A 27,253-nucleotide genomic window follows, 5' to 3' on the forward strand; every position below is an offset into this window, starting at 1 on the left:
GATATATTATACCTAGTATATTAAATTAGGAGACCCGAATATATTAACGCCCAATTCGTAAAAAAATTAATCGGTAAAAGGCTTACCAATTAATAAACTAATTAAAATAATATTATATAATAGTACGAAAGAATATTCAAGAAGTTCAATAATAGTAGATAGTATAAGCGAATAAATATAGACGGGAACCTAAATTCGGTATTAGCAATCGAATGTTTATTATTAAGCGAAGCTCAATTACGGATTAGCCTAGTAATAAATTAGATTAGAAATAAATTTAAGTATTATATTATATTAAAATAATAAAAGGTTGTTTATATAAATTAGAAGTCCCTGAAAGTTAAAAGGGTACTATTATTTATTATATTAATTACTTGAAATATTATTTAAATAACCCATTTCTAAAATAAAGTAATGAAAACCCCGCTAACGAAATAGTTAGTAATAAAAAGGAATAGCAAATCTTAAAAGTAATTTTATTAAAAGTTACGAAAGGGAAGCTAGAATATTAAGTAGAATAGAAAGGTTAAGACCTTAACCTTCGGTTCTAATTAGCGAATAATTTTAATAACGCGGTAAATTTATTAAGGGATTATTACGAAGCGATCCTAATAATACTAGGGTTACCTAAACGTTTAATTAATTAGTTAATTAGAAATAAAAAGCCTTATATTAATAATAATAAGCCCGAAGAGGGCTCAAGGGTAGGATTAAGGAGAAGAGCGATAATAAAGAAGTAAGGTTAGAGGAAATATTCGATTCCTATTTGAATTAATTTTTTCATTTTTTCTTTTCGGCTCTAGGGTTAAGCTTCAACCCTGGAAGGGGGGGGGGAGGGGGTAATATAATAATCTAAGTCCCAATACCCTACATATAGGTATTAAGGCCCTATTCGTCCTATTACAAGACCTATATCCTTAAGAATATATGTCACAAGCATTACTGCCTTGTTCCTATATATAAATGCACATGCATATATACTATATTGGTACAGTCAGCTGAGTGCAGCTGTCTGGCTGTAGCACATTCAGCAGTCTAGGTACAGACTACTGTTATGTGACAGCATAGCGGTTCTAGGTGGGTCCATGTCTATAGACCTACACCTCATGCCCTATATAGTTCTCATACGCGCACAGAACTCTCTTCCTATTCTTCGCACAATAATCAAAGTCTTACCTTAGTGCTTGCTCGCGCCCCGTGACAATATATACCCTCTAGTTGGTTAAATTAGAACTAAGATATATAGGCCCATTCAATTGGTTCGTCGCGACCATTCAATTGGCACCGCGACCTACATATCGCATTCACATATAATATTAGATTAGGAAGGCGGTAGAGGTTGGCAGAATCTGGTCACACCCCATATAAGGGTGCTCAACCGAACCTAGCTCTCAACCTCTCCCTCTTTCCTTCTTTAACTTTAGTTATTTTATTATTTTGTATATACTCGTCGTACTACGGTTATACGCGCCCGTGTTGCATTCTGACAATTACAATTTTTGCGATAACCCGTTTACTAGATTAAGTTTCCTTACTTAATATTCGATATTGAAATTATATATTATTAATTTTAAAATTTACCAACTTTATTATACGCTAACCCTATTTTTATTTTTAAAATATTAGAAGTTTAAATAATTTATAATAATAAAGAAAAGTTAATTAATATATAACAAATATTACTTTTATACTTTTAGCACGCTTATAATTATTAATAATTCGCTATTATTAGCTATAGCGTATTTCTTCCCGGGATTTCTAACAAGAAAAGAATATAATAAGGTATTAATGCGTTTCATATAATTGCGTTAATATTGCGCTAATTACGAAATCGGACATATCTATTTTTATTCGGATTAGTAAAGAAGGATAAAATATTATAATATTAGTGCCTTTTAGAATAACCGCTTTAGTTCTCCGAATATTACTTTGGCCGGCTCTAATAATTCGAACGGTTTTTATTTCTTTCCTTTTAATAAATCTATTAATAGAGCTATAATTTTAGAATAGAATATCATAAATTATCAATAGAATTTTGTAAACTTTAAGAATATTTCGATATTATAGATACTTTTCGGGGTTTTTTAATTTATAATTGTTACGACCTTCTCTAAGTCTATTAAGATGCTTTCGGGCAAGACTATATAATTTAAAAACGAAACCTTCTTATTATAGAATTCGCATTTATTTAAATTAATACATAAATTACGTTCGTATAAATATTAGAAATTTTTTTTAATATGCTTATAATAATGTTTTTAATTCTTGTTATAAATTATAACATTATTAAAGTAAGCGATATAAATAGTATTAATTAAACCTACTAATACATTATTAATATACGTTTAAAAATAGTAAGAATATTAGCTAACCCTATTAATATAATTAAAAACTTATAGTGCCCATACTTCGTACAAAACGTTATTTTCTCTTTATTTCTTTATCTAATCCGAATATAATAATATATGTCTTTTGAATTTAATTTTATAAAGATTTTTACTAACGATAATTAATTTAAAATTTTTAAATAAAAAGTAATATTATACGGTTCTTTTTTATTACTTTATTAAATATACGGTAATTAATATATAATTTTAACTTACCTCCCTTTTTAGAATAAAAATAATTGGAGTCCTTACCGGGCTAATAAACAGATAAATCTATTCTTTATATAATATTTCCGTTAATTACTCCCAGAATATTTCTAATTCTTTAATATTAAGTATATAAATAGGGCTTTAAGGAGTAAATTTTCTTTCGATTAAATTAATATAATATTTTAAATTATTATATTATAGTAGGGATATAGCCAACGCTTTAAATATTTGTTGAAATTCTTTATATCTTAGAAGTATTATTAATTTAGTAGCAATTGTTTCTTCTTCTTCAGGTTCAGCAATAAGCGGTTTCGGAATTATTAATTCTAATAAGGGTTCTAACGGTAAGTAAATTACGTTTTTCAAAATTTTAAAGGGTATATCCGGGAATATATTAAGGGATATAGGAATAAGTATATCGGAAGGAATATTAGAAGAATCCGGAATATTCGGTAAAGTTGAAAATTTGTACGCAAGGATAGGGGAATTTCGAAAAGGACGGTCGAATATAGTAAGGGATTAAACTTGCCCGAAGATGTTAATATTTCTTTTAGGTCTAATATAGGGATTGAATTTTAACGTAGGCTGTAGAAAAACGTTATAGCTTTATAGATATTTTTAATTAATTCTTTACTCGTTTTTAAATTTTACGCTTCAATCCGAAACCGGAACCTCATTTACTACTAAGTAATTTTACGATTATATTCGTATACTTAGGAGTAATTAAGGATAATATTTATACTAAGGGAATTAATAATTGTAAATATAATCTTTTTCTTCCGTTTAGTACTATAGGAGTCGTATATTTTTATAAATTAGGTAATCGAACTACGTTCGGGAATAAATTAGAGAGAGGAATTAATAAAATAGTAATTTATTAATTTTATTTTAACGTCCGACGGGAGTAAATACGTTCTAATAAAGTCTAATTCCGCGTTAGAATTTATTAAATTATAAAATCCCCGCCAATTTCTATATAGTTTTATTAACAACTTCGCATTTAAATATAATTATAATATACCCGCACTTCCTTAGGCCGAAATGGTTACAATATTTACTAGTGCTATTAATTTAGTATTTGCGCTTTAAATTGAGGTACTACGGAGAATAGAATATTAATATAATATATAGTTTAGCTTACTATAATTATAATGAATACATTTAGTATAGGAAAATACCGAATATTTAAGTTTCTTATATTTATAGTATATATATAGTTTGATTGCCTAATATTAGCCGTACGTATATTTAGATTAATTATAATAATAATAATCGATATTAGGATTAGTAGAGACTATAAGGAGAGGACAAAAGAAATTATTAGATTAGGACTAAATATAAGAAGAGAAATAGAGGTAAAGGTAAGAAAAGAAGAAAGAGAAGATAAATGAGGACGTGGTATTTAAAGGCATAAATATTATATTATTAATTTTAAAGTTTTAAACTTTTTAATCGTTTTATATATATTACCGCTTTAGTTAACGTATAAATGTTATTTATTAATAAAACGCCGCTATATAAATAAGAATATAAATAATTTATTTATTATAGGACGCGCGAATATTCTAATTGTTCGTCGGATAAATTGAATTTTTTAATATAAAAATGGTCGTAGAATATACGAACGGTTTTGGGAACACTTTATTATATACGTTTAAAATTAATAAGGGCGGAACGTTCAATAGTTTAAGTATTACTATTATATTCCTTTTTTAGGAAAATATATAGGTCTTTCTAAATAGGAGTATTATACATGGGGTCGTAGTCGAGCTTCTTTTTGAGAGCTATAATATACTTAATCAAAATAGTCTTAAAATTACTTTTAATATAATTAATTCGAAAGAAAAGGGTATTCGGAGGTATACGAAATAATAATTATTAATATCGAAGATAAAATTACGTAATTAGGAGGAGTTTTCGTTAATAAATTTAGAAATATTAAATTTAGAGCGATATTCGGAGGAAGTAATAGGTTAAATCGGTTAGGTAGATATAAGAATTATAAGCGTTATAATTAGGAGAGTAATGATAGGAATAAGGAAGGTCGAAAGGCGCGCTTAATTATAGAAGAAGTAATTTTAATAACGGAATTCAAAAAGAATGAGAAGGTAATTGCCGAATTGATTTTATTTTAATAAATCAACGAAATTATTTTAATTATAAAGAAATAAATAGGATAGGAAGTAAATTAAAGATAATTTGATAACCGCTACGCGGAATTCGAAGAGTCTCTACTTCTATATTAAAATATTATTCTTTAAATAATAAAAGGGATTACGTAAAATATATAAAGAGGTAAAAGAGTAGTCGCTATTCAAATTATCGTTATTTATTTCTTCAATAATTAATTAATAATATTAGAACGAAAGAAAAGGTTATTACTAAAGGATATCGTCGACTATAGTAAGAGGGATAATAAATAATTCTTACGTATTAGAAGTAAAGGAAGGAGTTTTTTCGGCGGTCCGAGAGACGAATTATTTACTATATATTTATATTTTATTAGTAACGGCTTAATTCCCGTAGAAAGAGCTATTAATATATTACGATTGTAGAGGAAGGTAAGTTAAAGTGCCTACGGATAGCGTAAGTACGTAGGGGACATTAAGGTAGGGGGAAGATTAAAAATATATTAATAATTAACCCTAATAATTTTAGAAGTAAATTCGACCGGCTATTTATATTATTAGAAACTCTATTTTATAGTAACTAAGTCCGCGACGGCTCCGAACTGTTCTAACGCTACACTACGGCGTTATACTATACGGATATCGGCGCTCCTCGGTACTAGTACGGGTCCAACGCCTAATAGGTCCCTAGCGACCTAACATTTACTTTTAAATTAGCCTGCTAAGTAGTACCTAAAAGTCGTCTCTGTAATATAACTAGCCCCTTTAGTAACGAGGTTATCCTCCCCCTTTTTAGCCTACGTAGTAAGTTTAAGAATACTATACTTATACGAGCTTTAACACGCTAGTACTATTTATAGTACGAATTTGGCGATAGTATTAAGGCTTTCGATATTATAGATGTGGCTTCTTTATAGTAATCTACACGGTTGAAAATAATTAAAAAGAAGGTGGTTAAGAAGGTTAATAAGAAGGTTAATAAAAAAGAGGCTAAGAAAGTTAATAAGAAAGTTAATAAGAAGGGTAATAAGAAGGAGGCGATTTAGTTAAGCGAATTTACCTAACTTATTTAAATTAGTGTTAGTTAATTAAGGGAATTTACTCTTATTATTAATTATATTATTATCTTTAATTTTGAGTTTGATTTTGAGGGAGGCGTTGATATCGATTAAGATTTTAATTTTGATATTTTTATTTTATTTATTACTTTATCCCTCCCTTCTTCGAAATTTTCCTCTCCTTTTTTTATACGGTAGTCTTTGTTCTCCGTTAGAGAGTAATTACCTTTTATGATTTTATATAATAATGTTATTTATTTTGATAGGGTAGAGATTGGTTACAGTTTTTAAAAATTCAATTTAAAAGAGTATTTTATTTTTAATAACGAGAAGGAGATAGAGGAGATATAGAATAGTTACAATAATAAAAATAATACTCTAAACCTACTAATAGAAGAGTAATAGTAAGCCTACTTTATTAAAGAAGTATAATAATAGAAGGAGGCTGCTATTTATACCCTCCCCCTTCCTTTATATTACTTTATAAGGAGTTTACTTTGGAAAATAGAGCCCCTATATAATATCGCTTTTTAAAGGGAAGGGAACGACAAATAGGTAGAATAATATAGAGGTCGTTATAAATATTTAGAACTATAGTTAAAAATAAAGTAGGGGATCGGTCTTTAATATCCTATTATATAGCGGCGATAGTATTAAAAGTAGTTAACGTACGATAGTCCTTTTATTAATAGGTATAGCGAAAGATTCTATCGTTTATATAATGCTTATATAGTATGGGAGTTTAGAAGGAATAAGAGGTGCTGCTATTGGGTAGACTTTGAGGGGTGGGATTGGGATAATTTAGTAAATAGTATATAGTACGACGAGGGTTACGCTAATAATAAGAATAATTGTGATCTTTGGGCGGTATAGAGGGCGAAAGAGGGTAGTAAGAATAATTTTATTGTAATTAGTAATAACGAAGAGGAGGAGGAGGAGGAGTAGAATAATAAGGGTAGATATTATTAAGTAAATAAATAAAAGATAGATTTACATTATATTATATAGTTGAATTTAATTGTACTTAATACTACGGAAGTATTACGATTTTAGCGGTCCTAATAAACTTGTCAATTTTATTAGGGATATTAGAAGATATGAGAAAACGCGATTTTACTATATAAAACGACGGTTTTTACATATTAGCTAGTATTAGTAGATATATAGGTGTAAGGAGGAAAACTATGGGTGTGGGTAGGTTTTTTAAAAAAAAAGATGAGAAGGTAAATTGGCCGAGAGATATCCGTTAATATGTCTAGAAGCTTGCGATAAACATTTACTATTATAGAGTTACCAATTTGTACGTATATTAGACTTTATACGGTATTTATATAGGTTTTGACGAAGCTCTTCTATCGACACTTCTTCCTATCCTCAATGCAACGGTAAGCTCTTTCTTTCTTAGGTATTTTCCCTCGAGGTATACACTACTTCCATTTATAATCTACGTCCACGAGGTGTGCTTCTTTTAAGACTTCCTTCGAATAATCTATCTTTTCATCCATGTCTAACTCCCTGTATACACTATTATAATCGTTCCTACATTGCACGAAACCTCTATTGCTTCGAAGATACTATAATTACATTGCAGAGGGAAGATTGAAGATGCGGGTAGGAATAGGTTTCGTCGAAGCTTTTTTATAAACACTTCTTTCCATTCTTAATATAGCAGCTCGTTCTTTCCCAAGTATAACTGACATACTATTCTTCTATAATGACTTAATTCTATTTACTTCCCCAAATACTTCCCTCTAATTATCTCTCTTCTTAATTATAAGGTAGGTATACTGCTGCCTATATAAACCCTCATTAAATCCTAAGGCTGCCAACTTACAATAATATTTATTCCTACTCTATCCTATCCGCCTCCCCCTCAACTATCCTTCCTCCTACAATTAAAAGTCTTAGCGCCAAGTATTAGTACTACCGCTAGGATACCCGCAAAAACCTTAACACTATTAAAATCGCCGTTTTTATAATCGATTAATTTAATACGAAAAGCATTATAAAATACCAAATAACGAAGCTAACGCGGCCAAAACACCCTCAAACTCCTATTTAAGGCCTTTTTAATAACTAGAAATATTTTATACATCGTTTACACCCCCCCCAACGCTACAACCGAAGTTTAAAAGGCTTTAGACTAAGGAAGAACGCTAAAATACCTTAACAATCCCCAACTCCGCCACTAAAAAACTCTTCGTAACTATAAAAAAGTTTACTAACTTCGCTATTACCTAAATAAATGTCCTCTAAACCTTTATTAAAATGATTAATTCGTAAGTAGAGCGCTTTAATACCTACTCGCCAGCTTACCGCGCCTAAACCAAATATATTTCGTACTTCCTAACCGAAACTATCTAATAGAAAATTTCTATTTTACCGCCTACCCTCTACTTTTTAGCCCTACTACCTACCCTATACTTTTTAGCCCCGGCTCCGCCTACTCCCTACTTTTCGGCCCCGCCTACCCTATATTCTACTATTTCCGCCGTACGTCCTACCGTTATATCTGCTCCCGAAGTTATAGCCGTAGAAACTTTTAAATTTAAAACCTTCGCCGCCGCCGCGGCTAAGAATACGCCCTCTAAGCCTATTAATATTTCGTTTCGTTCCCGCTCCCTTAAGAAAACAAAAGCGGAAGCCCCTACCCCTAAAGTTAACGACCGGATCTTTATCCGAATAAATAAATAATCTCCTTACTAGAATACTAACGCTTACGCTATTAAGTGTAAAATTATTAACCTCCTTAACTTCGCCCTCGGGAATATTATTACCTACTATTAAATCTATATTAGTTATACGTTTATTATTCGTAGTAAGGACGTAAAAAATAAAATAATAAATAAAGTATATAAATTTAATTCCGGTTTTAAAATTACCATTAAATTATTAAAATAATAAATAATTTATACCATCCTTAGAATCTTGATAAAAATCCGCTTTAATAACGAAATTACCGCCCCTACTACCAAAAATATTATCGAAGAAATCTTTATTTAAATTAGTATCAAATTAATATACGCTCGCATCTCCTTTAACTTTAATAATAAAAGAAATTACTACGCTACTTAACTTATCGCCTTCAATAGCCCCTAAGCCCCCTTTAAACTTTTCGACGCTAGCAGCGTTTTATAAATTATAAATAAGAAAAGGCCCCTCCTTTAATATCCGGCCTATTTTAATTAATATAGCCGCCGTAATTACTTCCGCCCCTATGTTTATAATAATTATAATAAACCCGGCTACGAAATAATTTTTTATATAAACTCCCCCTAATACGCTAATTACTACGGACTATATCCCTCCGCCTACGAAAACTACTACGTAAAACCGGTAAAACAATATAGCCGTTACATTTACTTAATTAAGTAAGTCCGCGGAAAAATTTATTAAATTGGTTAGAAACGTTATAATAAGGTTAATAGAGCCGAAAAACGCTAAAACAACTCTTCTAACGATTCCGCCCCCTCCGGCCCTAAAAATTCGGATATTATATCCTACTCCCAACTATAACCGATTTTTAAAGATTTCATTATAATCGAAATTTAATTAAGTAAATATTCTTTTAACTTTAAAAGTTTAAAAGAGTTTAATTATAATTATTAATCTATAATAAAGGCCGCTTCCTAACGTTAATAGACATATCATTAATATAATTTATTATATTTAATATACTTCGACTACGTATCTTTTAAGCTAACGTAGTAAAAAGCTTAAGTGCTTAACACTATCGCTCTCTGTACGGCTTTAATAAAGGGAATTAACGTTGTTCTTCTATAAGAACCGAAGGTATAGATAATTAAGGAAAGAAACCCTAGAATATTTTCCTTTAGCCTATTTTTACTTTTTTCTCCCGTCCGCAATTAAATAGAAGACCCAAATTCGGAGCCCCGCATACTTATATATATTAAAAAGGGATTAGTTACGGCCGCTTTTAACCCTATAAATTATAATAATAGGGATATCTTATAAATTACAGTCCGTAGAATCTCTCTTATTAATATTTACCGCTAAATAGGTAATGAATTTACTTTAAAAGCCTTTAAACGGTAGGGTATACCGGCTAAGGCTTTTATTATAAGAGATTTTAATATTAAATATTATTTTTAGCAGCCGGGAACGTAATTGATAGAAGGCAGGACTACTATCGTCGATTTTATAGTAGCGAAAAGCCTAAACTTTATTAGCCTAATCGGTATTCTTATATATAATTTAAATAATATAATAAATCTCGCCCTTATAAATATTCCTCTAATTATATATAAAATAGCCGACGACTTCGAAATTACTTTCAATTATCTATTCCTTATTTCCAATATCCTAATTCGATAAACCGTTTCACTTCATTACTAACTTAATTTAAAAAACGACCCGGAATTTATAAAACAATACGCTACGAACGTTTCTTTCTTTATCGATACCCTTTAATTAATTATAGATAGAGCGGAAAATTTCGAAAAATTCGCTAAAAACTTTCTAAACATCCTATAATAAACGTTGAAAGCGATTTATAAGCTTTCGAAGCCGGATAAAAGAGTAAAGTAATAGAATAAAAATATTAACGCCGTTATTTAAACTTTCTACAATTACCGTCGTAATAATCCCTTCCTAAATCCGGAACGGGTTAAGGTTCTATAATAGGAATTTAAAAAAGCAATACAATGAGTTAAGAGGGACATTTAGAAGAGTATTATTAATAATATGAAAATAAATAAAGATATTTACTATATTATTGATTAATATAAACCCTATAAATAATTAAATTCCCCAGCGCTATAGGTACCCAATAGTACTATAATTATAAATTCAGAAAATAAAGTAAACTTATTAAAGAAGGGATTCCTCAAAAGGAATTCGGCCGACGACGATATTAAAAATAATTAGGCGCTTATAATTCTATACGATTATTTACTTCAATTTTCCGCTATATATATTAATAAAATATACTAGTATTTTTATAGCGTCGGCAATACGTCCCCTAGCGCGGACGGTATTACTATAAGAATATTAAAGGCGTCTTAAGAATTATTTTCTAACTTGGTATAATTACTATATTAAAGCTATATTATAATTAGATATTACTTACGAACTTTCTATGAAGCTAAAGTAATTATAATTTTTAAGCCGGGTAAGAATCCGGTTATAATTAAAGGTTGGAGGTCGATTTCCTTTTTATCCTACTTAAATAAAAGTTTAAAAAAATTAATAGCCCGCTGTATAGCATAAATAATAATTAAATTCGGAATAATTTACCCCTAGTAAGTAGGTACCCTCTTTAAACGCTCTGTAATTAATATTATTGTTATATTTCTATATAATATTAAAGATATTTTAAGTAAAGGACTAGTAATTATATTAATTACCACCGACGCTAAGGGTACTTTCGATACTATATTTAAAAAGTATTTCCTATTATATTTCTACGAATAGGGTTAGCCGGAATACTTCGTCCACTAAATCGAATTTTTTTTAACTAACTACGAAATTTATATTAAATTTTTACAGATCCTTATAAATATAAATCTAATTTTCTATAGCTTTCTCCAAAGTTCCTTAACCTCCCCTATTTTATATTTATTATATATTAAACTGGTATATTAATTAAAATACGAAATATACCAATTTAAATATATAAATAATTATATTATTTTTGTTATTAATAATACCTTCGAAGAGTCGGCCGCTAAAATACAGGAAGAATTACATTTAATAATTAAATAGAAGATAAAAAACGCCGTAGAATTCTCTTCGAATAAAATAGAAATTTAGTATTTCTATAGAAAGCAAGCCCTCCCCGCCCTTCCTATAATATAGTATAGTAGCACCCTAATAACCGCTTAGCCCGCAATTCGCTAACTTAAAATTTAATTTTATAATAAATTTAATTTTAAATACTATATTAAAAAGGAAATTATATTAATAAAAATCGTAATTATATATATAAAGTCTCTTAATAAAGTATATACTAGCGCCCCCCCTAATTTAATAATTAAAGTAATAAAGGCAATAATATTCCCTAAAACTTTATTTAGCGCCAAATTATAATAGCCGGGCCCGAAATAATAATTTACCGTTCGTAAATATAGCGAATTTCCCCTTATTAAAAGCGGATTTCGCAATTAGCTAGATAAAATTTAAATAATCGTCAATATTATAGTCCGTATAAACCTATTTATTTAGTATATTACCTACTTAATTACCCTCTATTAAGAGGCTATCTTCCACTTTAGTAAATAATTTTTAAAAATTATTTAATATTAATATACCGTCTATTTATTTACTTTCGACGAAATTTACCCCCTTATTACCCGTTTTACTTACCCTCGGCTTATAATAAAACGATTCCTATACCGCTTAATTATTTTCGAATCGATAGTTAAATTTATAATCCCCTTTCTATAGCCGCTCTTATAGCCGCTAATTTATAATAGTACTACTTATTTTAATCCCGCTTATACTTTTAAAAAGCAAGCGGCTAAAAGTTTTATAAAATAGTTAGAATAATTAAACCCTTCGGAAATCGTCGTCTATAATAATAAGTTTATAATAAAGAAATAAATCGCTTGCTAAAAATATAAGGAAAAATAATGACGAGCCTAACAATAAATATATTAATTTCGGATATATATTTTATCAAGGTAGGGAAAAAATCGATTATAAATGTAATTAATTAATATAAGTAGAAGTTTTTAATATTAAGGCTAAAGGGGCTCAATATAGTTTTAAAACTATAGTAACATTAGTAAGCGTTATAATACTTAAAATTATGATTTATTTCGATAATACGGCCGTTGTCTTGGGCCTCCGGAAAATTTTAATACTATCTTTACAAGTAACCTTTTTAAAATTCTAATAAATTCAATGAAATTATAGCCAAAATTTAGTAAATATTAAATAAGTACCCGGGTATATAAGTATTATAAGTAACAAAATCGCTAAAGAACTAGCGAAAATTAGCGTTAAAAGCGGCGAATTAATAAATAAAGCGGTTATATTTATTTATTTTAAATGATTAGCTAAATGGGAGGCTAGGGAGGCTTTTAAAATTTATTAAATAGAAAATAAGCCGGAATTTTATATCAATTACTATTTTAAGGTTAATATAAGCTTATAGAAAAATTAAAGGAATTAAATTATTAATCGCTATACTACTCACTAACGGTCCGTATTAGTTACAACGATTTCAAGGAATATCACAAGTATTTTAAGTACGAAGACGCTTTATTAATTTATTTGTATAGTAAATAAAAAATCCTAGTATATCCCTTTTATTATATAAAATCGTACGTAATATTACTTCTTAGAAGAGATTCTGCTAAATACGAAAATATCGCCCTTATATTAAATATTAATTAGCGCTTATTTATTGTTAGGATATAAACTTCTACATTATTTAATTAAATTTATATTAAAAAAGACTAGTAATATATACTTTAGTAATAGTACGCTAAAAATAGTAGTAATGTAAATACTTAGAGCAGTTTCCTTATGGGCGAGGGTTTAAAAATAGGTTTAGGGTACGTTATATAGATTATAAATGTAATGTTAAATTAGCGCTATTAATAATTATAACGAAGAAAGGATGTATTAGAAGGGGAAAAAGAGGGGTAAAAACTTTCTTTTTATCTTTTATCTTTTATTTCTTTTTTTAGCGGTAGATTGTATTTAATGCAACGGATACTACAAAATTTAACGGCCTCTAGCCGTAATTTGCGTACGGATTTGTATAATTTCTAGCTGGGAAAAGTTTGTTTGGGGTTACGTGCTTCTGTAAATTAAACTAGATTAGGACGGCGCCGCTGCCGCACGTCTCATACCCTTCGGGAGGCGGAAGTAGACGTTAAATAAAATAACAACAACAACAACAAGCCTCCCCCTCAACCTAATTCACCCCATCCTCCTCCATCTTTCCCGCCACGTACACCAGCCAAGCCTCGTCCGGTCTCGTCATATGCTCCTCGCACTCCTCTCTGAACGCGTCGGCGGGACACGGCATGCCAAAGTCTAACCCTCCACAGTACTTCATCCACAACAGCCTCGCGGTCGCCCACTCGACGGCTCCCTCGACGACTACCTCGGCAACTCCCAGCCCGAGGTAGAAGTGCTCGTAGTAGGCGGCCAACACTTCCTCCTTGGCCCTGTGGTAGGCCGCGCTAAGGTTGTTGACGTCCTCGAGCTCGGGCGCTACGACGCGGATGTCCTCCATTACTATGGAGAACATGTTGAACTCGATGCGCCTCTTGACCGCCTCGTAGGAGGCTTGGTTGTTTGCGACAGACATCTTGATGAGGTTAGTGAAAAGTGAGGTTGACGAAAATTTTGGTAGCGAGATTCTCACCTTGAAATGGAGATGGAAGATGTGGACGATCGGATGAAAAACAGAAACAAAGTATTAGCGAGATATAGAGATTATTGACTGATCGAAAGTAGAGTAGCTTACGTGTGATGTGAGTAAGAAGTGAGGTTAACGAAATCCGTGGTCGCGAGATGCTCACTTCGAATGGAGATGAAAGGGGAATCTAATGAGAAAAGGAAAGAAGATGTTAGCGAAATATATCAACTGCTGCTTACACGAAAAGAAAGCACTTACGTTAAAAGCTTCTACTCAAGTTGTAGCCTTGAGACCGCGGGGTAGGGAGGAAGAAGGAAGATGCTGACGATCTGATGAATGAAAGGAAGTATTAGCGAGACATGTAGACTGAGGATTGAACAGAAGTGAAAATACTTACGTTGGAAGCTTTGATCTTTTACTGTGAGATCGCGGGGTAGAACGGAGGAAGTTTCCGGTTCGTGGTTGTATGGTAATAAAGAAAAGAAAAGAGGAGAGAGCTGAGCGCGGGAACAAAGTTGTAGGAATTATTCGTGACGCGAGGTTCACTTTGAGCCGAGACTGAGTGAGCTGAGACTAAGAAATGAATAAAGTAGAAGGTATTAGTGAGATGCCGAGATATATGGACTATCGACTGAACAAAAGTAGGATAACTTACGTTGAAGATCTTTGCTTGTAGAGGTAACCGTGAGACGTGCCGCGGGGTGAAGAGAAGGAAGAATTTCTGTGGTTGTGTAATGAAAGAAAAGAAAAAAAGAGGAGAGAGCTGTGTACGGAGACGAAATTATAGGGCTACCTAGGTAGCTAGGCGCGACGTGACTGAAAACCGCGACGCGAGTGACGTCTGCCTACCGTACTGGAAATCTGCACCCTATGACATTGGATGTTGAGTCCAGGATTGAATGTAAACAAAACATTGGATCAGACTAAAACTTCCAATGTTGAACGCCCTATAAGCAAAAGGAAGGCAAGGTACTTTACCTTCTATTTTTCAGAAGGTCGAAGTACCTAGAAGAATACACTATTAGAAGGTTTAACTACTGGCCGGTCGGGTAGCCGGGGACGATTTCAAAAAGTTGGTCACGAAGAGGAATCGAACAAGGATTACGAGCGCGAATGAAAATGAAGAACTACTTTATTAACCACTTGGCCACTGGACCAAATAGTTATTTCTAACCTTGAAGACTAGGACTGCGTTTGTTCTCGTACGGTTGTTGTATAAAAGGGTCTGTAGGACTATTTTTGTACGAAAACCGTACAAAAGTAGTGTCGTTTAGTCGGCTGCCGTAAGAAAATGCAATCTCCGACCCCCTTATGTCAGCCTTGTATAGCCTTGTCCGGGTTAGGGTTATATATAGCTAAAAAATCGTACATTTTTCGGCATAATCGTATAAAACGATAAAATATATACACGTTCAAAAATGCAGTCAATACCGTACATCCACCCCGATGTACCTTCTATAGCGTATTCGCCTAGCGCTCAAAGCGCTATAACCCCCTATAAAAATTCATCGTTGCAAACGAAGCGACAATTAACATCGTCGTATAAGAGAGGTATAGATAGTTGTACGGTATATGTAAAAAGTGGCCCGAACTTTACAATATAAAACTATACGACCAGATTCTCTGTACGGCGGCGGTACGAGAACAAACGCAGTCTAGGTGTTTCCGTTTATAAAGGGAAAGTGGGACATCCAGAGAAGGAAGGAGGCAAGAACGTGGGAAGGTAAGACTTTGAGACTTTGAGAAATTTCAAGTTTCGGACCCGACCTAAGTTCAGTGGAATGCCCTATAATACAGTGCCTTTAAGATTGGAAGTTTTTTCAACATTGGAGGTCATGGAGGTACAGCCAGGACATCCGATGCCACAGATCGGATTTTCCCGCTATGGTACTTCTGGAGCGCAAACTACCAGCAAAGGATGAGGCAGGGTTTCACAAAGGTCAAGAAAGTCAAGTCTGAGGCCGTACTTGGCTTAATCAAGATAAAACTTGACCGCACCCTGGGCATGCCTTCCTATTATCCTATACATATGTACCTAGATCTCAAGACCAAGTACAGTGACGAACTATCAATAAGATATGATAGAACGAAACTCCGTCCGTATTTTGAGCCTTGAGCGTTTTGCCTGTGCTGCTCGCCTGCGTTTATTAAGGTACCTTATTTTGGTTGTTGGACTCATTCCAACTCCCCGTACCTTCCTATTTGTATTCATAGCACTGTCCCTTGCAACTGACTCGCAATCACTGTATCTGTGACGCGAGTAAAATCTGCTTGCTTCTGGAGCACAAACCACCAGCGAAGGATGGGGGGAAGGTTATACACAAGTGGAAGTCAAAAAAGTCAAGTCTGAGGCCATGTACTTGGCTTATTTGCAGTATTTATGGCCAGAATTGGGGCTTGTCCAACACTACCTCTGCATGTAGAATTGACATAAACTGCTTTGTTACATCTTGACTTGTTCGGAGCGGAGATTTTCCAGACGTCAACCACCAAAGCACAATGGTATTCTCGAGAAAATACGACATCTCGACTCACGTGGTACACGAAGCTCCTGCAGAAACGAGTTCGCAAGTCATCCGAAGTTAAGTCTGGCCCCTCCAGACGGCAGGAGACCGCCCCCTTCCCAGCCAACCAGGCAGCCGCCCGACGAGTCCCCTTGATAAGCCCAAGGTCCAGCCCCTACTTTCAACAACAAATCCCCTCGCCGTTGGCTCAACCAGCGGCAGTGAGGGCCTTACAGCTTCAAGTGGGGCACCACAAGTGTGGTGTAGGGTTCCGCGTTCGACTCTGACGAGTGTCAGGTCTGTTCCTGAGGGCGTTGTTTTTTTGCATCTTTTCTGTTGTTCTTGTTTCCCCTCCTTTCCTTTTGTGCCTCTCTTCCTTTTCTCATACGCGCCTTGCTCTTGTCTTACTTGTAAACTCTCTCCCACTTCCTAGCACGCGTCGACGTATCTTCCTTTATTGATGATTCAAGTTCAACATAGACTGGACCTTGTTGAAGTTGCACAGGCGGTCCCTGCCAGGAATAAACACCAGATTGTTCCATTCCAAGGTGACACCTCATGAAGCAAAGTCCATGTGCAATTTAAGTGTCTTCGTTCAGGCGAAGTTAGGTAGGGGATAAGCCATATGTCTCGGCCTGTGTCCACAAAATGAAAGGAAAATACAAGTATAGAGGGGCGACGTTGGTCGCCCATAAGGTCAGATCCAAGACGTCCATGTCCTTTTATCCATACGTACCCTATCAGCTTCCGTTATCAACTATGCTCGGACAGTTGGAGATCTAGGAGTACTCCCGATTATCTCTTCCTTACAAGTGTCTTCAGTTTATAAAACCACCAAGCGGTGACATATACCATGAGAAGTAGAAGATGTGACGATCAGACAAACACATTCAACATATAGGTAGGTTACTAAAGCAAACCTACCTTACAATGCTTACCTAGAGGTAGGGTAATACATGAAACACTCCGACTCAGAAACAAACTCATTATATTTCCCTGGTAACTGGCAAGACCAATGGTCGTCTAAAAGACCTAGATCGATGACTGAGATGCATGACTGTCAGCTTGACGGTACCTTGAAGTCATAAAAGGCAATCAAAGTCATCCTCTGATGTCTTAATAAGTGGAAGCTTTTGCATAACCCATAGGTCAGCTTCTAGGTTCTCTTTGCTGCCTCACCCCTATATCCACTGCTACGATATCATTTGCATCTGACCTTATCCCCCAAAGGTATGAGGTTTGAGGAACACGTAGTTCCTTCCGAACTACCTATGTAAGGTACGACCGTGGTACGTTCGGCAAGATGGCAGGCGCTCCGGCGCCTACTAAGGTCTGCCACCTCCAGGTGACTGCCATCCCCCAGGTTTTGCCCTGTGGCCCGTGCTACCCGCCTGCCACGAAAATTGTTCCTCCACCCAGCAATTTCATGGTGGCGTGAATTCTGTCTCCGTCAATCAACATCTCGGATCTTCCTTCAACAACCAACAAAACCGCTGACAGGAAATCTTTACGCTCCCAGGCATCTCAGCTGAACACCCACATTTGCTTTTCTACCACTCGCACCTTCAACAACCGTCAACATGCCTCCAACCCCCGCGGAGGCTCTCAACACGAGTCTCAGCAGGAATCTCAGCGGTAGAGGAGACCCCGTCACGGACCCCGTCACGGACAAATGCCTGGACCGCTGCATTAACCGCGCAGCACGGAAACAAATGCCACCGGACCAACATCGCCGACTGCTATCTCTGCTGTGCTTGATGCAGCTGAGCATCCAATGGTGGTTGGCCAAAAGGGCGGACGACCTCAAACAGGTACCTCTCGCCGTCGCGAGAGAGCATCTCAAGGCAGAGCACGAGGCGTTCGCTCGTGAGAGTGAGCTTTTGGACGCTCAAAGGAAGCAGATAGATTCCGAGAAGCAGATGCTAGCCCGCGCGAAGAGCTTCCTGGATCGTGAAAGACAAGCGTTGGCCGCCGAGAAGAGGAAGTTATTTGTAGAGCGGCAGCACTTGGAAGCAGAGAAGAAGATGGTCAGGGCCAGGCACGAGGCTCTTGTCCAGGCCTCTGTGCCAATTCTGGAACAGGAAGAGCGGATGACTATTATTCCTCAAGAGACAGGAAGCCTTGGAGGAAAACCCCAACACAGTAACAGCGAGGTTAGTAGGCTCACAGCTCATCTAATACATCAGGGCTCCTTCTAACCTTCTTATTAGCAGAAGACTTTGACTACACCCACCAGCCGCAAACGAACCCTCTCCAACGCCAACCTCGACGAGGACTTCTCACTACCACCCGAACGGCAATCCCCACGCCATAGGATCGAAACCCAAGTTACCCAACCAACGCCAGCTCCGGCCTCAGGTCCAACAAGAGTCACAGTCTCGCCCCTAGAAGCCGGCATCCGCACTACCATTGCGGTGCTCAACCTGCACATTCACGCTATCCCAAATCCACTCCAAAAGCTTGACATCAACGTCTCACCCGCAATTATGGCAGCAGTCATAGATGGGCTCTTCCGTGTACAAGACCAAAGCAAGCTGGAGAGCTGGCGCAGCTTCGAAAGAGCAGGTAATCCAGGCCAGTGGTACTGCTGGTTCGGTCTCATCAACCACGGCGACCGACATACTTCAGTTGCGGATGGAAAGTGTGTTTGCAAACACGTGCGTACTCCTGGGTTGCTGAGGAATCATTATCCTAGGTGTATACTGGTGAGGAGGAATGGAGGGACGGGGCTGTGCTCGTTTGTTTGGAGGGAGCTGCTGGAGCAGGAAGAGAGAGAGAGGACTAGCGGCGTGGAAGCTATGAACGAAGCTTGAGTGTAGAGGGAGAGAGGCGGTGCATTGAGAGATAAGCATAGGCAAGAGGCAAGAAAACCTCTCTATTTCCCCACCGAACAGGATTCTAGACAAACATAGAGGTACCTTCATCATGAATACTTCCGCCAAAACAAACAGAGCTGGAGTCACTGTCAGATACTACCTGTACAGGTATTCAACTACCTCTAATCACCTCTGAAAAGCAAGCAAAACATCACATTTTATCTACCGCCTTATAAGCCCCTTTCGGACACTCCACCACTCACTTCCTCTGCCAGACGTCTTCTTGCTTTTGATGGCAATACCTTACTCGTCAAGTTTCCCGCTCGGAAATGGAGAGAAGTTCAAATGTTGTCAATTCTGACCACTTTCTGACCACTAAAACCACCTCTTGTCTTCTAAGAAAAGTGTTTCGTAGCTTACGAAAGATGCCATACGGGGCGCCCATTTACACTGGTACGATTGAGTTGACTTGACACGTTGTCCATGAGGCATCACGTCGGAATGGAAAGTCTCTTGAGCATATCAAGATGGATCTGGATGTAACTTTTGACCTTCCGCTTATCTTCTGTTATCCTCCTCTATCGAACCACCATTCACTGGCTTCACTCCCTTGATTACGTACCTCTAGTACACCTGCCAGCTGACTTAAAACGGGACGGGAGCTCGACGGTTGGTGAAGGGTCTTTCGAATGAGGAAGGTACGAAATAACAAGCCGCCAGGTGGTCAGGACGTCACACAGTCGGGACGGGAAGATCTGCCAGGTGACGGCGAGGGCAGGCTTTGCCCTCTGCCACCTGGCCCACCACCCCTTCTCCCCTTCCTCGATATTTTGTTGGTGTTGTGGAATTTCTTCCACCCTTCAACTCTTCAACCATTCGATCTTTCCGCCAACCAACAACTCACAAGATCACACCTTCCACCAGACCAACAACCCTCCGACTTCCATTCTGCTTTATAGGTGTATAGATATACCATAAACTACCACAAACAGCAAAATGTCCAACGCCAACAACCAGAACCAGCTCCTTGCCATGCCCACCAACGCTCACCTCGACGGTGATACCGGCCCCGTCACCAATGAAGACATCCGCAAATTCGTGGTGGACTCTGCGCAGCGAATGTCCTTCCAAGCTCTACTTCCCCAGCAAGTCCACGACAGACTGTGGCAGCTGTTCAAGATGACAGTCCGCTTCACCCAGCGGGAATTGGCGAACGACTTCCACTATGCGCCCCGGGAATTTGCCCGAGAGTTCCTCTAGAAGGAACACTTGGCCTACGCCCTTGACAGGGAAAAATGGTTGACTGAGGAAAGCATTATGGAACTCAACAGGCGAGAGCTGGCACTGCAGAGGCAGTCCATCGCTGCCAAGGAGGCTGAGTTAAACGATGAGAAACGGAAGCTGGCCGTTGAACGACTCCAGTTCGAGGCGGAGAAGAAGCTTTCCAGGGCTGGACAGGAAGTTCCGGTTGCCGTAGTGCCTCCTCATATGTCAATCGCTGAGCAGGAAAGTGTACCTCGGGTATCGGAGGAAGAGGATGTCTATATCAAGCAAGAACCAGGACATGACAGCGAGGTATGTTCCTACTCCTATGAAGAGCCCAACAAGCAATCAAGCCATGTTGTCCGCGACCCTGTTGGTCAGTACGACTTTACGAACCTGGAAGGAACAACCATACTACCGAGAAAGGAGATATTCCCGAGCTGGACATGGGCTGATTGGAGGCCAAGAACTGGACTTTACGGTGGAGCTTACACAACCAGCCATCACCTTAAATTCCCTTACCAAGATTCAAGCTTTACCTGCCTTGTCGATCTGAGTGTGGAACTTGACGATGGCAGGATTGTCTCTTGGGGCCAGGGGTACGACTCGGATGTATTATGGTTGACATCGCTGCCAAAACCGCCACGCATCCTGCACATCCAGGGATATACCGCTAATCCGCAACTACGATACATGACGGAGGAAGACTGGGCGGACTTCCACGAGCGAACTATACTTCCCACCAAAGAAGCCCACGCCCACGGTGGAAATGGTCGTAATCCCAACAACCACTCGTGTTCCGATGACCGCGACAGTCGCCGCTGGATATTTCTAGACGCTGATGGCCAGCATCTTCAGCTACCGCTTGAGCTGACTCGCCGTGGAAACCCCTGGTGCTGGGGATTCAGGAATAAATGGTACGGTTTGAGCACCGATGCATACCATCTCCAAAGGCAGAGGGTGAACCAGGCTGAGACTATCAAACCATACACCGAGTCCACGTTCGATTTTCGAGTCATTCTACTTGGTTATAACTGGTTCGATGTCTTTTACATGGTGCTCATGAGGACCACAGGGACCGACAGTCAAACTGAAACATTCGAGCGAGTAAATGTCCTTGGAAGGATGCATCTCTCAAGCAACGGGCGCACGGAACCAGCGAAGGTGGTGGAGTTCTTGGCCAAGCTAACAGGAAAGCACGCTGAATCTTTTCGGGGGACACCATGGACCAAGATGAACACGAGAGTAGCCTAGTGAGGATGGAGTTTGAGATCATACAGATTTCGTTACGTACGTATCTAATAGACGAAATGCTATATCCATTTTCCACACATCAAAGACTCAAAGTCAGTTCCAATCTCCGTCGAGATGTCCAGTTCAGGTACGGACCTCTAAACACCCCCCAACCAAGCCAACATAACCCTCATCATCACCCCCTCCTCATACCCCAGCGCAGCATCCAACGCCGGCTGCACATGTGCCTCCCCGACACACTCCACCGTCACCACCTCCCTCCCCTTCACCTCCTTCTCCAAGTCCGTATCCCGATCCACCACCACCGTCTCACCCCCCACACACTCCCTCCCAAACCGCCGACAACTATCCAACAACACCTCCGCCGTTCCCACCGTCACCAACGTCTTCCCCACCATCGCCCTCCTTCCATCTCGCCCGAATACCCGGCCCCAAACTTCATCTTGAGCATCTCGATCGTCGTCCGCCGAGAAGCCACACAAATTCGCCCACACCTCATCCACCTTCGCGTCCCAAAGGTCTTGATACCGCCCACATTGTTTTGGCGTGAGGTAATCCCATTTCTCGTCGGCTTCGAAAAGGTCACCCGGTCGTTGCATGAACGCCCAGGGGGAGATGAAGACCGCTGCTTTGAAGGCATCCTCTCCTTCCCTCCACTGTTGCACTGCAGGGGCGTAGGGACTGGGTTTCGCTAGGTGAGCTAGCAAAGCACCGACGAGTTGGCCGCCGGCGGAATCACCTCCTAGGATAATGTCGGACGGGGAAAGGGACATATCGGTGAGGAGATAGCGCAAGGTCGCGACGGCTTGCATCAGTTGAGCGGGATAGGGGTGTTCGGGCGCGAGCGCGTATTCGAGGATTATTGTTTGCTTTGCCTTGCAGGCTTTATGCATGGAGAGGATGAAGGGCATGTGGCCCATTGCGCGGAGGGGGTTGACGTAGCCGCCGCCGTGGAAGTAGAGGAGCGTTGTCTTGTTGTTCTCACTACCCCCGACATCATCCTGCCCATTCACAGGGGTGAGGAAGTGAAGCACCGGCTCAGGAACATTCTTGATCTCAATATCAGAAGCTGAAGAGGGTGGCAGGGGAACGGAAACGGTGGTGTGCGCGATGTTGGGGTGTTTGGCGATATAAGCCTCGATGGCTTTCCCCGTGAGCACGCGCCGCGCTTGGAGGTGCAGGTACTTGGCGGGGTAAGTGGTGCGGCGGACTTTGAGGTGGGCTAGAGCGAGGTTTTGTCGCCAGTGCAGGGAGGGATTACTTTGGAAGAGGAGGCATTTGATGCATCGGGCGGCTGGTGGGTGTTAGTGAGAACTTCCGAGACATGAGAACGGGAGGGTTAGGGTGGTGAGGAGAGGACATGGGAGACTCACCGAAGAGAGGAACAAGCCAGGTGAGGGAGAGCTTCTCCCAGAGAGTGAGGGAGTCGGATGGGGGCTCGTCGGCGGTCATTTTGAGTGGTGAAATAGTCAAGCGGTGCCTATGGAAGCATGCTTTGGTGGTGTTGATAAAGTGAGGTTGAGAAGCGGTGATGTTTTGTTACGTTCGCTTACAATGAATTGTACCGAGGTAACTAAAGTGCCGGAAAATGACAACCGCGGCTTGGCATGACGTGGCATGACGCTGTAACACTGCTTAGTCAGGCGCTCTCCCTGGTCGCGAACATTGCGAAACTGAAACATTTCGAGAACAGACGAAACTTTCCAGAACAATTCCAGAACAACAACACCACTGCATCATCGCCATGTCAACAAACCTGCAGACGAGTCACAAATGATCCGCTTCCAACCGCGTGCGTTACACCGCTGCATCCCGTTATTTTCCGGTACTCATTCGGCATGTTCCCCGCTTTCAACGACAGTCCGACAGCATGCACTCCGCCATCGCGTAAAACGGATAGACTTGAGCACGCCCTTTGAATGACAAGATCCACGGTACCCGCTAATGACAGCGCCCGACGATTCGGTTCGAGATTCCCGTCCCGGTTGGTAAAGGGTCCGATGAACGGGCCGATGGAGTCATGCCGTGAGTGACTCACGGTGAGTCAGGATCGTTGACGTCTCATGATAAGATTTCATATTTGAGGAAGACATTCTCGCAAACATTGTCATCAACTGTCTTCACCCCCTCACAACCAACACCACAGTCACCATGGTCGCCACAACCTTCGAGCTGCCTCTACAGCAAAAGGCCGAAGCCCAAACCGGCCCCGTCCAATTCGGCAATTCCCTCCTCAAGGAATTCCTTCACGACCCTGCCTACCGGAACCTCAACCATGGTCCGTACAAACCATCAATAACCCCATAACCGAGTGTACTAACCCTAACTCCCAGGCTCCTTCGGCACCCATCCCTCCGCCATCCAGCAAAAACTCCGCACCTACCAAACCGCCGCCGAAGCCCGTCCCGACTCCTTCATCCGCTACCAAACCCCCGTCCTCCTCGACGAATCCCGCGCCGCCGTCGCCAACCTGCTCAAAGTCCCCGTCGAAACCGTCGTCTTTGTGTCCAACGCCACCCTAGGCGTCAACACCGTTCTGCGCAACATGGTCTGGTCCGCCGACGGCAAGGACGAGATTCTCTACTTCGATACCATCTACGGTGCGTGCGGCAAGACGATCGATTACGTGGTTGAGGATAAGCAGGGTGTTGTTGGGAGCAGGTGTGTGTCGTTGGTTTATCCGGCGGAGGATGAGGAGGTGGTGGCTGCTTTCCGGGATGCCGTCAAGAAGAGCAGGGAAGAAGGGAAGAGGCCCCGTCTGGCAGTTATTGATGTTGTGAGCTCCATGCCCGGCGTCTGCTTCCCTTTCCAGGATATCGTCAAAGTGTGCAAAGAAGAAGGAATAATCTCGTGCGTCGACGGTGCGCAAGGTATCGGCATGGTGGACCTCAAGATCTCCGAGACGGACCCCGATTTCCTCGTCAGCAACTGCCACAAATGGCTGTTCACTCCGCGTGGATGCGCGGTGTTCTACGTCCCTGTTCGCAACCAGCACTTGATCCGGTCGACGCTGCCCACCTCTCACGGGTTCGTGCCGAAGGTTGGGGATCGGTTTAACCCGCTACCGCCGACGAGCAAGTCCGAGTTTGTCAACAACTTTGAGTTTGTCGGGACGATAGATAACTCTCCGTTCTTCTGCGTCAAGGACGCGATCAAGTGGCGCGAGGAGGTGCTTGGTGGCGAGGAGAGGATCATGGAATACACGACTCGGTTGGCGAGGGAGGGAGGACAGAAAGTGGCGGAGACCTTGGGGACGAGGGTGTTGGAGAACAACAAGGGGACGCTGGTCAGGTGCGCCATGGTCAACGTTGCGCTGCCGTTGGTTACGGGGGATGATCCGAAGGCGTCGGTTAAGTTGACGGAGAAGGAGGAGAAGGAGGTCGAGGGGATGTATGAGATTCCCCAGGAGGAGGCGTCCAAGGCGTTTAACTGGATGTACAAGGTGTTTCAGGAGGAGTACAACACCTTTGTGCCGATGACCTTCTACAGGAGGAGGTTCTGGGCGAGGTTGTGCGCGCAGGTGTATCTGGAGGAGAGCGATTTCGAGTGGGCGGGTCAGACGTTGAAGGTGGTGTGCGAGAGGGTGGCCAAGGGGGAGTACAAGCAGAGCGCCTGATTTTGGATATGATAGCTGTTAGTCAATCTACGTTGATACCCTGCTCTGTTCCTTGACTAGATGATGTTTACACGGATCTAGTTCGGCAAAGTTCCCTCATCGTAATCCCAATGTCCGGCAATCTGCGGATTGCCCTCCCCAATCCCCATCCCCCTCAAGCTCCTAACGGTGTCCACCACGCTCTCATCCATCTTTCTACACTCGAGCCCCAGCACCCTCTTACTCCTAGTATTGTCAAACATCCAGTGATTCTCCGGGAGATCATCAAACTTGACACACTGTTGACACATTTCCACTTCTTTCCCCTTCTCAGCCTCCCTGCCTCCATCCCGATCCGCCCTACACATTCCATGGACAACCCCAGCAATCCCCGCATTGCAAAAGTACCCACCAACAACATAAAACCGCTTCCCTCCCGCCTCCGGCCTCGTCATCGCCCTCACATGGGCCACCGCCACGTCCCTCACATCCACGCAAGTGAACACCGGCGCCGTCGGCGGAATCCGCTCGCTCCACTTGCCCGTCAAGCAATCAACAATCCTCTCATTCGACGTATTAACTTTGCACTCACCCCCATCCGTAACCTCCAGACTCCTCGGCAGCGGCCCAAAAGTATACGTATTATTGATCGTCGCCAAATCCCAACTCGGGTGATGCTCCTCCATAAAGTTCCACGCCGCTTGCTCCGCGAACTTCTTGCTCGCTCTGTACGTCGTGTCACCGGGCGCGCTCGGGTCTTTGGCCAGATCCCAGTTCAGCGTTTCGTCATCGGGCCAGGAGGATTCGTCGTACACGGGGCGGTGGTTGGGCGGGTTGAGGATGGCGGCGCTGCTGGAGGTGAAGACGACGCGGATGAGGGAGGAGGAGGCGTGCTGCTGGAGAGAAGTCAAAAGGAAGAGGGTGCCGTCTATGGCCGGGCGGAGACAGTCGTACACTGGGTCCGAGAAGGAGAGCTGGTAGGGTGAGGCGGTGTGGATGCAGTAGTGGAGGGGGAGGTTCGTTTTGATGACCTGTGTGGGAGCACGATGATTGTTAGTACCAGACCGCGGAACCGGAAGCGTGGAAAGGAAAAAGGAGGGACGAACCTCATCAAAAGCTCCTGGTTGAGCAATGTTGTCTACCACAGCGTATGTCACTTTGCAGCCGACGGTGTTGACCACATTGGGGGCATTGGCGATGGAGGCGAGGATCCGCTCGCCTTTGACTTGGGAGCGGGCGGTTACTACGACGTCGAAGCCGCATTCGAGGAGGTGATCGAGGATATGCGAGGCGATGAAGCCGGTGCCGCCTGTTGCCGGTACTGTTAGGAGACTTGATGAGCTGGAGATGGGAGTTACATACCAGTTAAGAGCACTTTGCTCTTGGGGTGGCCGGGGATTCCTCCTAGCATCGGCATGGTGACAATGTTGCGGGAGGTTGGGAAGGTTGTTTGGGTTCAAGTTGTCTTTCGAGAAGATACCTTACCTAAGGTACCACTAAGCAAGTTGGGCAAGCTCGGGTTGCGCCCGTGTTACTGTTATACATCGGACGTCCCCCACCCAAGCCCCGAGCCGACACGTGCAGAAACCTGTCTCACTTGCAGTCATGTCTCAATCATGCCTTCCCCGCGGCACAAGCTGCATTCTAACACCAGATTGTGCTGTCCTCCACACTTCGACTCCCCACCTGCGGACCCCTCGGT

At 40.4% G+C, this 27,253-nt stretch overlaps 6 protein-coding genes across 6 annotated transcripts; 3 read left to right on the top strand and 3 right to left on the bottom strand.

Moving 5' to 3' along the window:
- Nucleotides 1–13,655: 13,655 nt before the first annotated feature.
- Nucleotides 13,656–14,056, bottom strand: B0H65DRAFT_499466 (uncharacterized protein). Its single transcript, XM_062827825.1, has one exon. It carries the CDS (start codon nucleotides 14,006–14,008, stop codon nucleotides 13,670–13,672), a length of 339 nt encoding a protein of 112 aa, XP_062678090.1. The 5' UTR covers nucleotides 14,009–14,056; the 3' UTR covers nucleotides 13,656–13,669.
- Nucleotides 14,057–18,112: 4,056 nt separating this feature from the next.
- Nucleotides 18,113–19,436, top strand: B0H65DRAFT_579438 (uncharacterized protein; the record flags this gene model as incomplete). The annotated part of the gene is made up of 2 exons (XM_062830760.1): nucleotides 18,113–18,776; nucleotides 18,837–19,436. The coding sequence occupies exons 1-2, from the start codon at nucleotides 18,204–18,206 to the stop codon at nucleotides 19,434–19,436; spliced, it is 1,173 nt and encodes a 390-aa protein (XP_062678091.1). The 5' UTR covers nucleotides 18,113–18,203.
- Nucleotides 19,437–20,435: 999 nt separating this feature from the next.
- B0H65DRAFT_579440 (uncharacterized protein) lies at nucleotides 20,436–22,201 on the top strand (the record flags this gene model as incomplete). Its single annotated transcript, XM_062830761.1, has 2 exons — nucleotides 20,436–20,689; nucleotides 20,729–22,201. 2 exons carry the CDS (start codon nucleotides 20,436–20,438, stop codon nucleotides 21,954–21,956), a joined length of 1,482 nt encoding a protein of 493 aa, XP_062678092.1. The 3' UTR covers nucleotides 21,957–22,201.
- B0H65DRAFT_499469 (Alpha/Beta hydrolase protein) lies at nucleotides 21,953–23,626 on the bottom strand. The gene is made up of 2 exons (XM_062827826.1): nucleotides 23,330–23,626; nucleotides 21,953–23,250 (listed from the first exon to the last, which is right to left on the bottom strand). The coding sequence occupies exons 1-2, from the start codon at nucleotides 23,406–23,408 to the stop codon at nucleotides 22,094–22,096; spliced, it is 1,236 nt and encodes a 411-aa protein (XP_062678093.1). The 5' UTR covers nucleotides 23,409–23,626; the 3' UTR covers nucleotides 21,953–22,093.
- Nucleotides 23,627–23,670: 44 nt separating this feature from the next.
- B0H65DRAFT_474547 (pyridoxal phosphate-dependent transferase) lies at nucleotides 23,671–25,620 on the top strand. Its single transcript, XM_062827249.1, has 2 exons — nucleotides 23,671–24,234; nucleotides 24,290–25,620. Exons 1-2 carry the CDS (start codon nucleotides 24,108–24,110, stop codon nucleotides 25,570–25,572), a joined length of 1,410 nt encoding a protein of 469 aa, XP_062678094.1. The 5' UTR covers nucleotides 23,671–24,107; the 3' UTR covers nucleotides 25,573–25,620.
- Nucleotides 25,621–25,649: 29 nt separating this feature from the next.
- On the bottom strand, nucleotides 25,650–26,975 carry B0H65DRAFT_579448 (uncharacterized protein; the record flags this gene model as incomplete). The annotated part of the gene is made up of 3 exons (XM_062830762.1): nucleotides 26,914–26,975; nucleotides 26,658–26,860; nucleotides 25,650–26,582 (listed from the first exon to the last, which is right to left on the bottom strand). Exons 1-3 carry the CDS (start codon nucleotides 26,966–26,968, stop codon nucleotides 25,650–25,652), a joined length of 1,191 nt encoding a protein of 396 aa, XP_062678095.1. The 5' UTR covers nucleotides 26,969–26,975.
- Nucleotides 26,976–27,253: the final 278 nt, after the last annotated feature.

The sequence above is a fragment of the Neurospora tetraspora genome (genome assembly GCF_033439725.1).
Source record: "Neurospora tetraspora strain CBS 560.94 chromosome Unknown B0H65scaffold_7, whole genome shotgun sequence".
NCBI lineage: Eukaryota > Fungi > Ascomycota > Sordariomycetes > Sordariales > Sordariaceae > Neurospora > Neurospora tetraspora.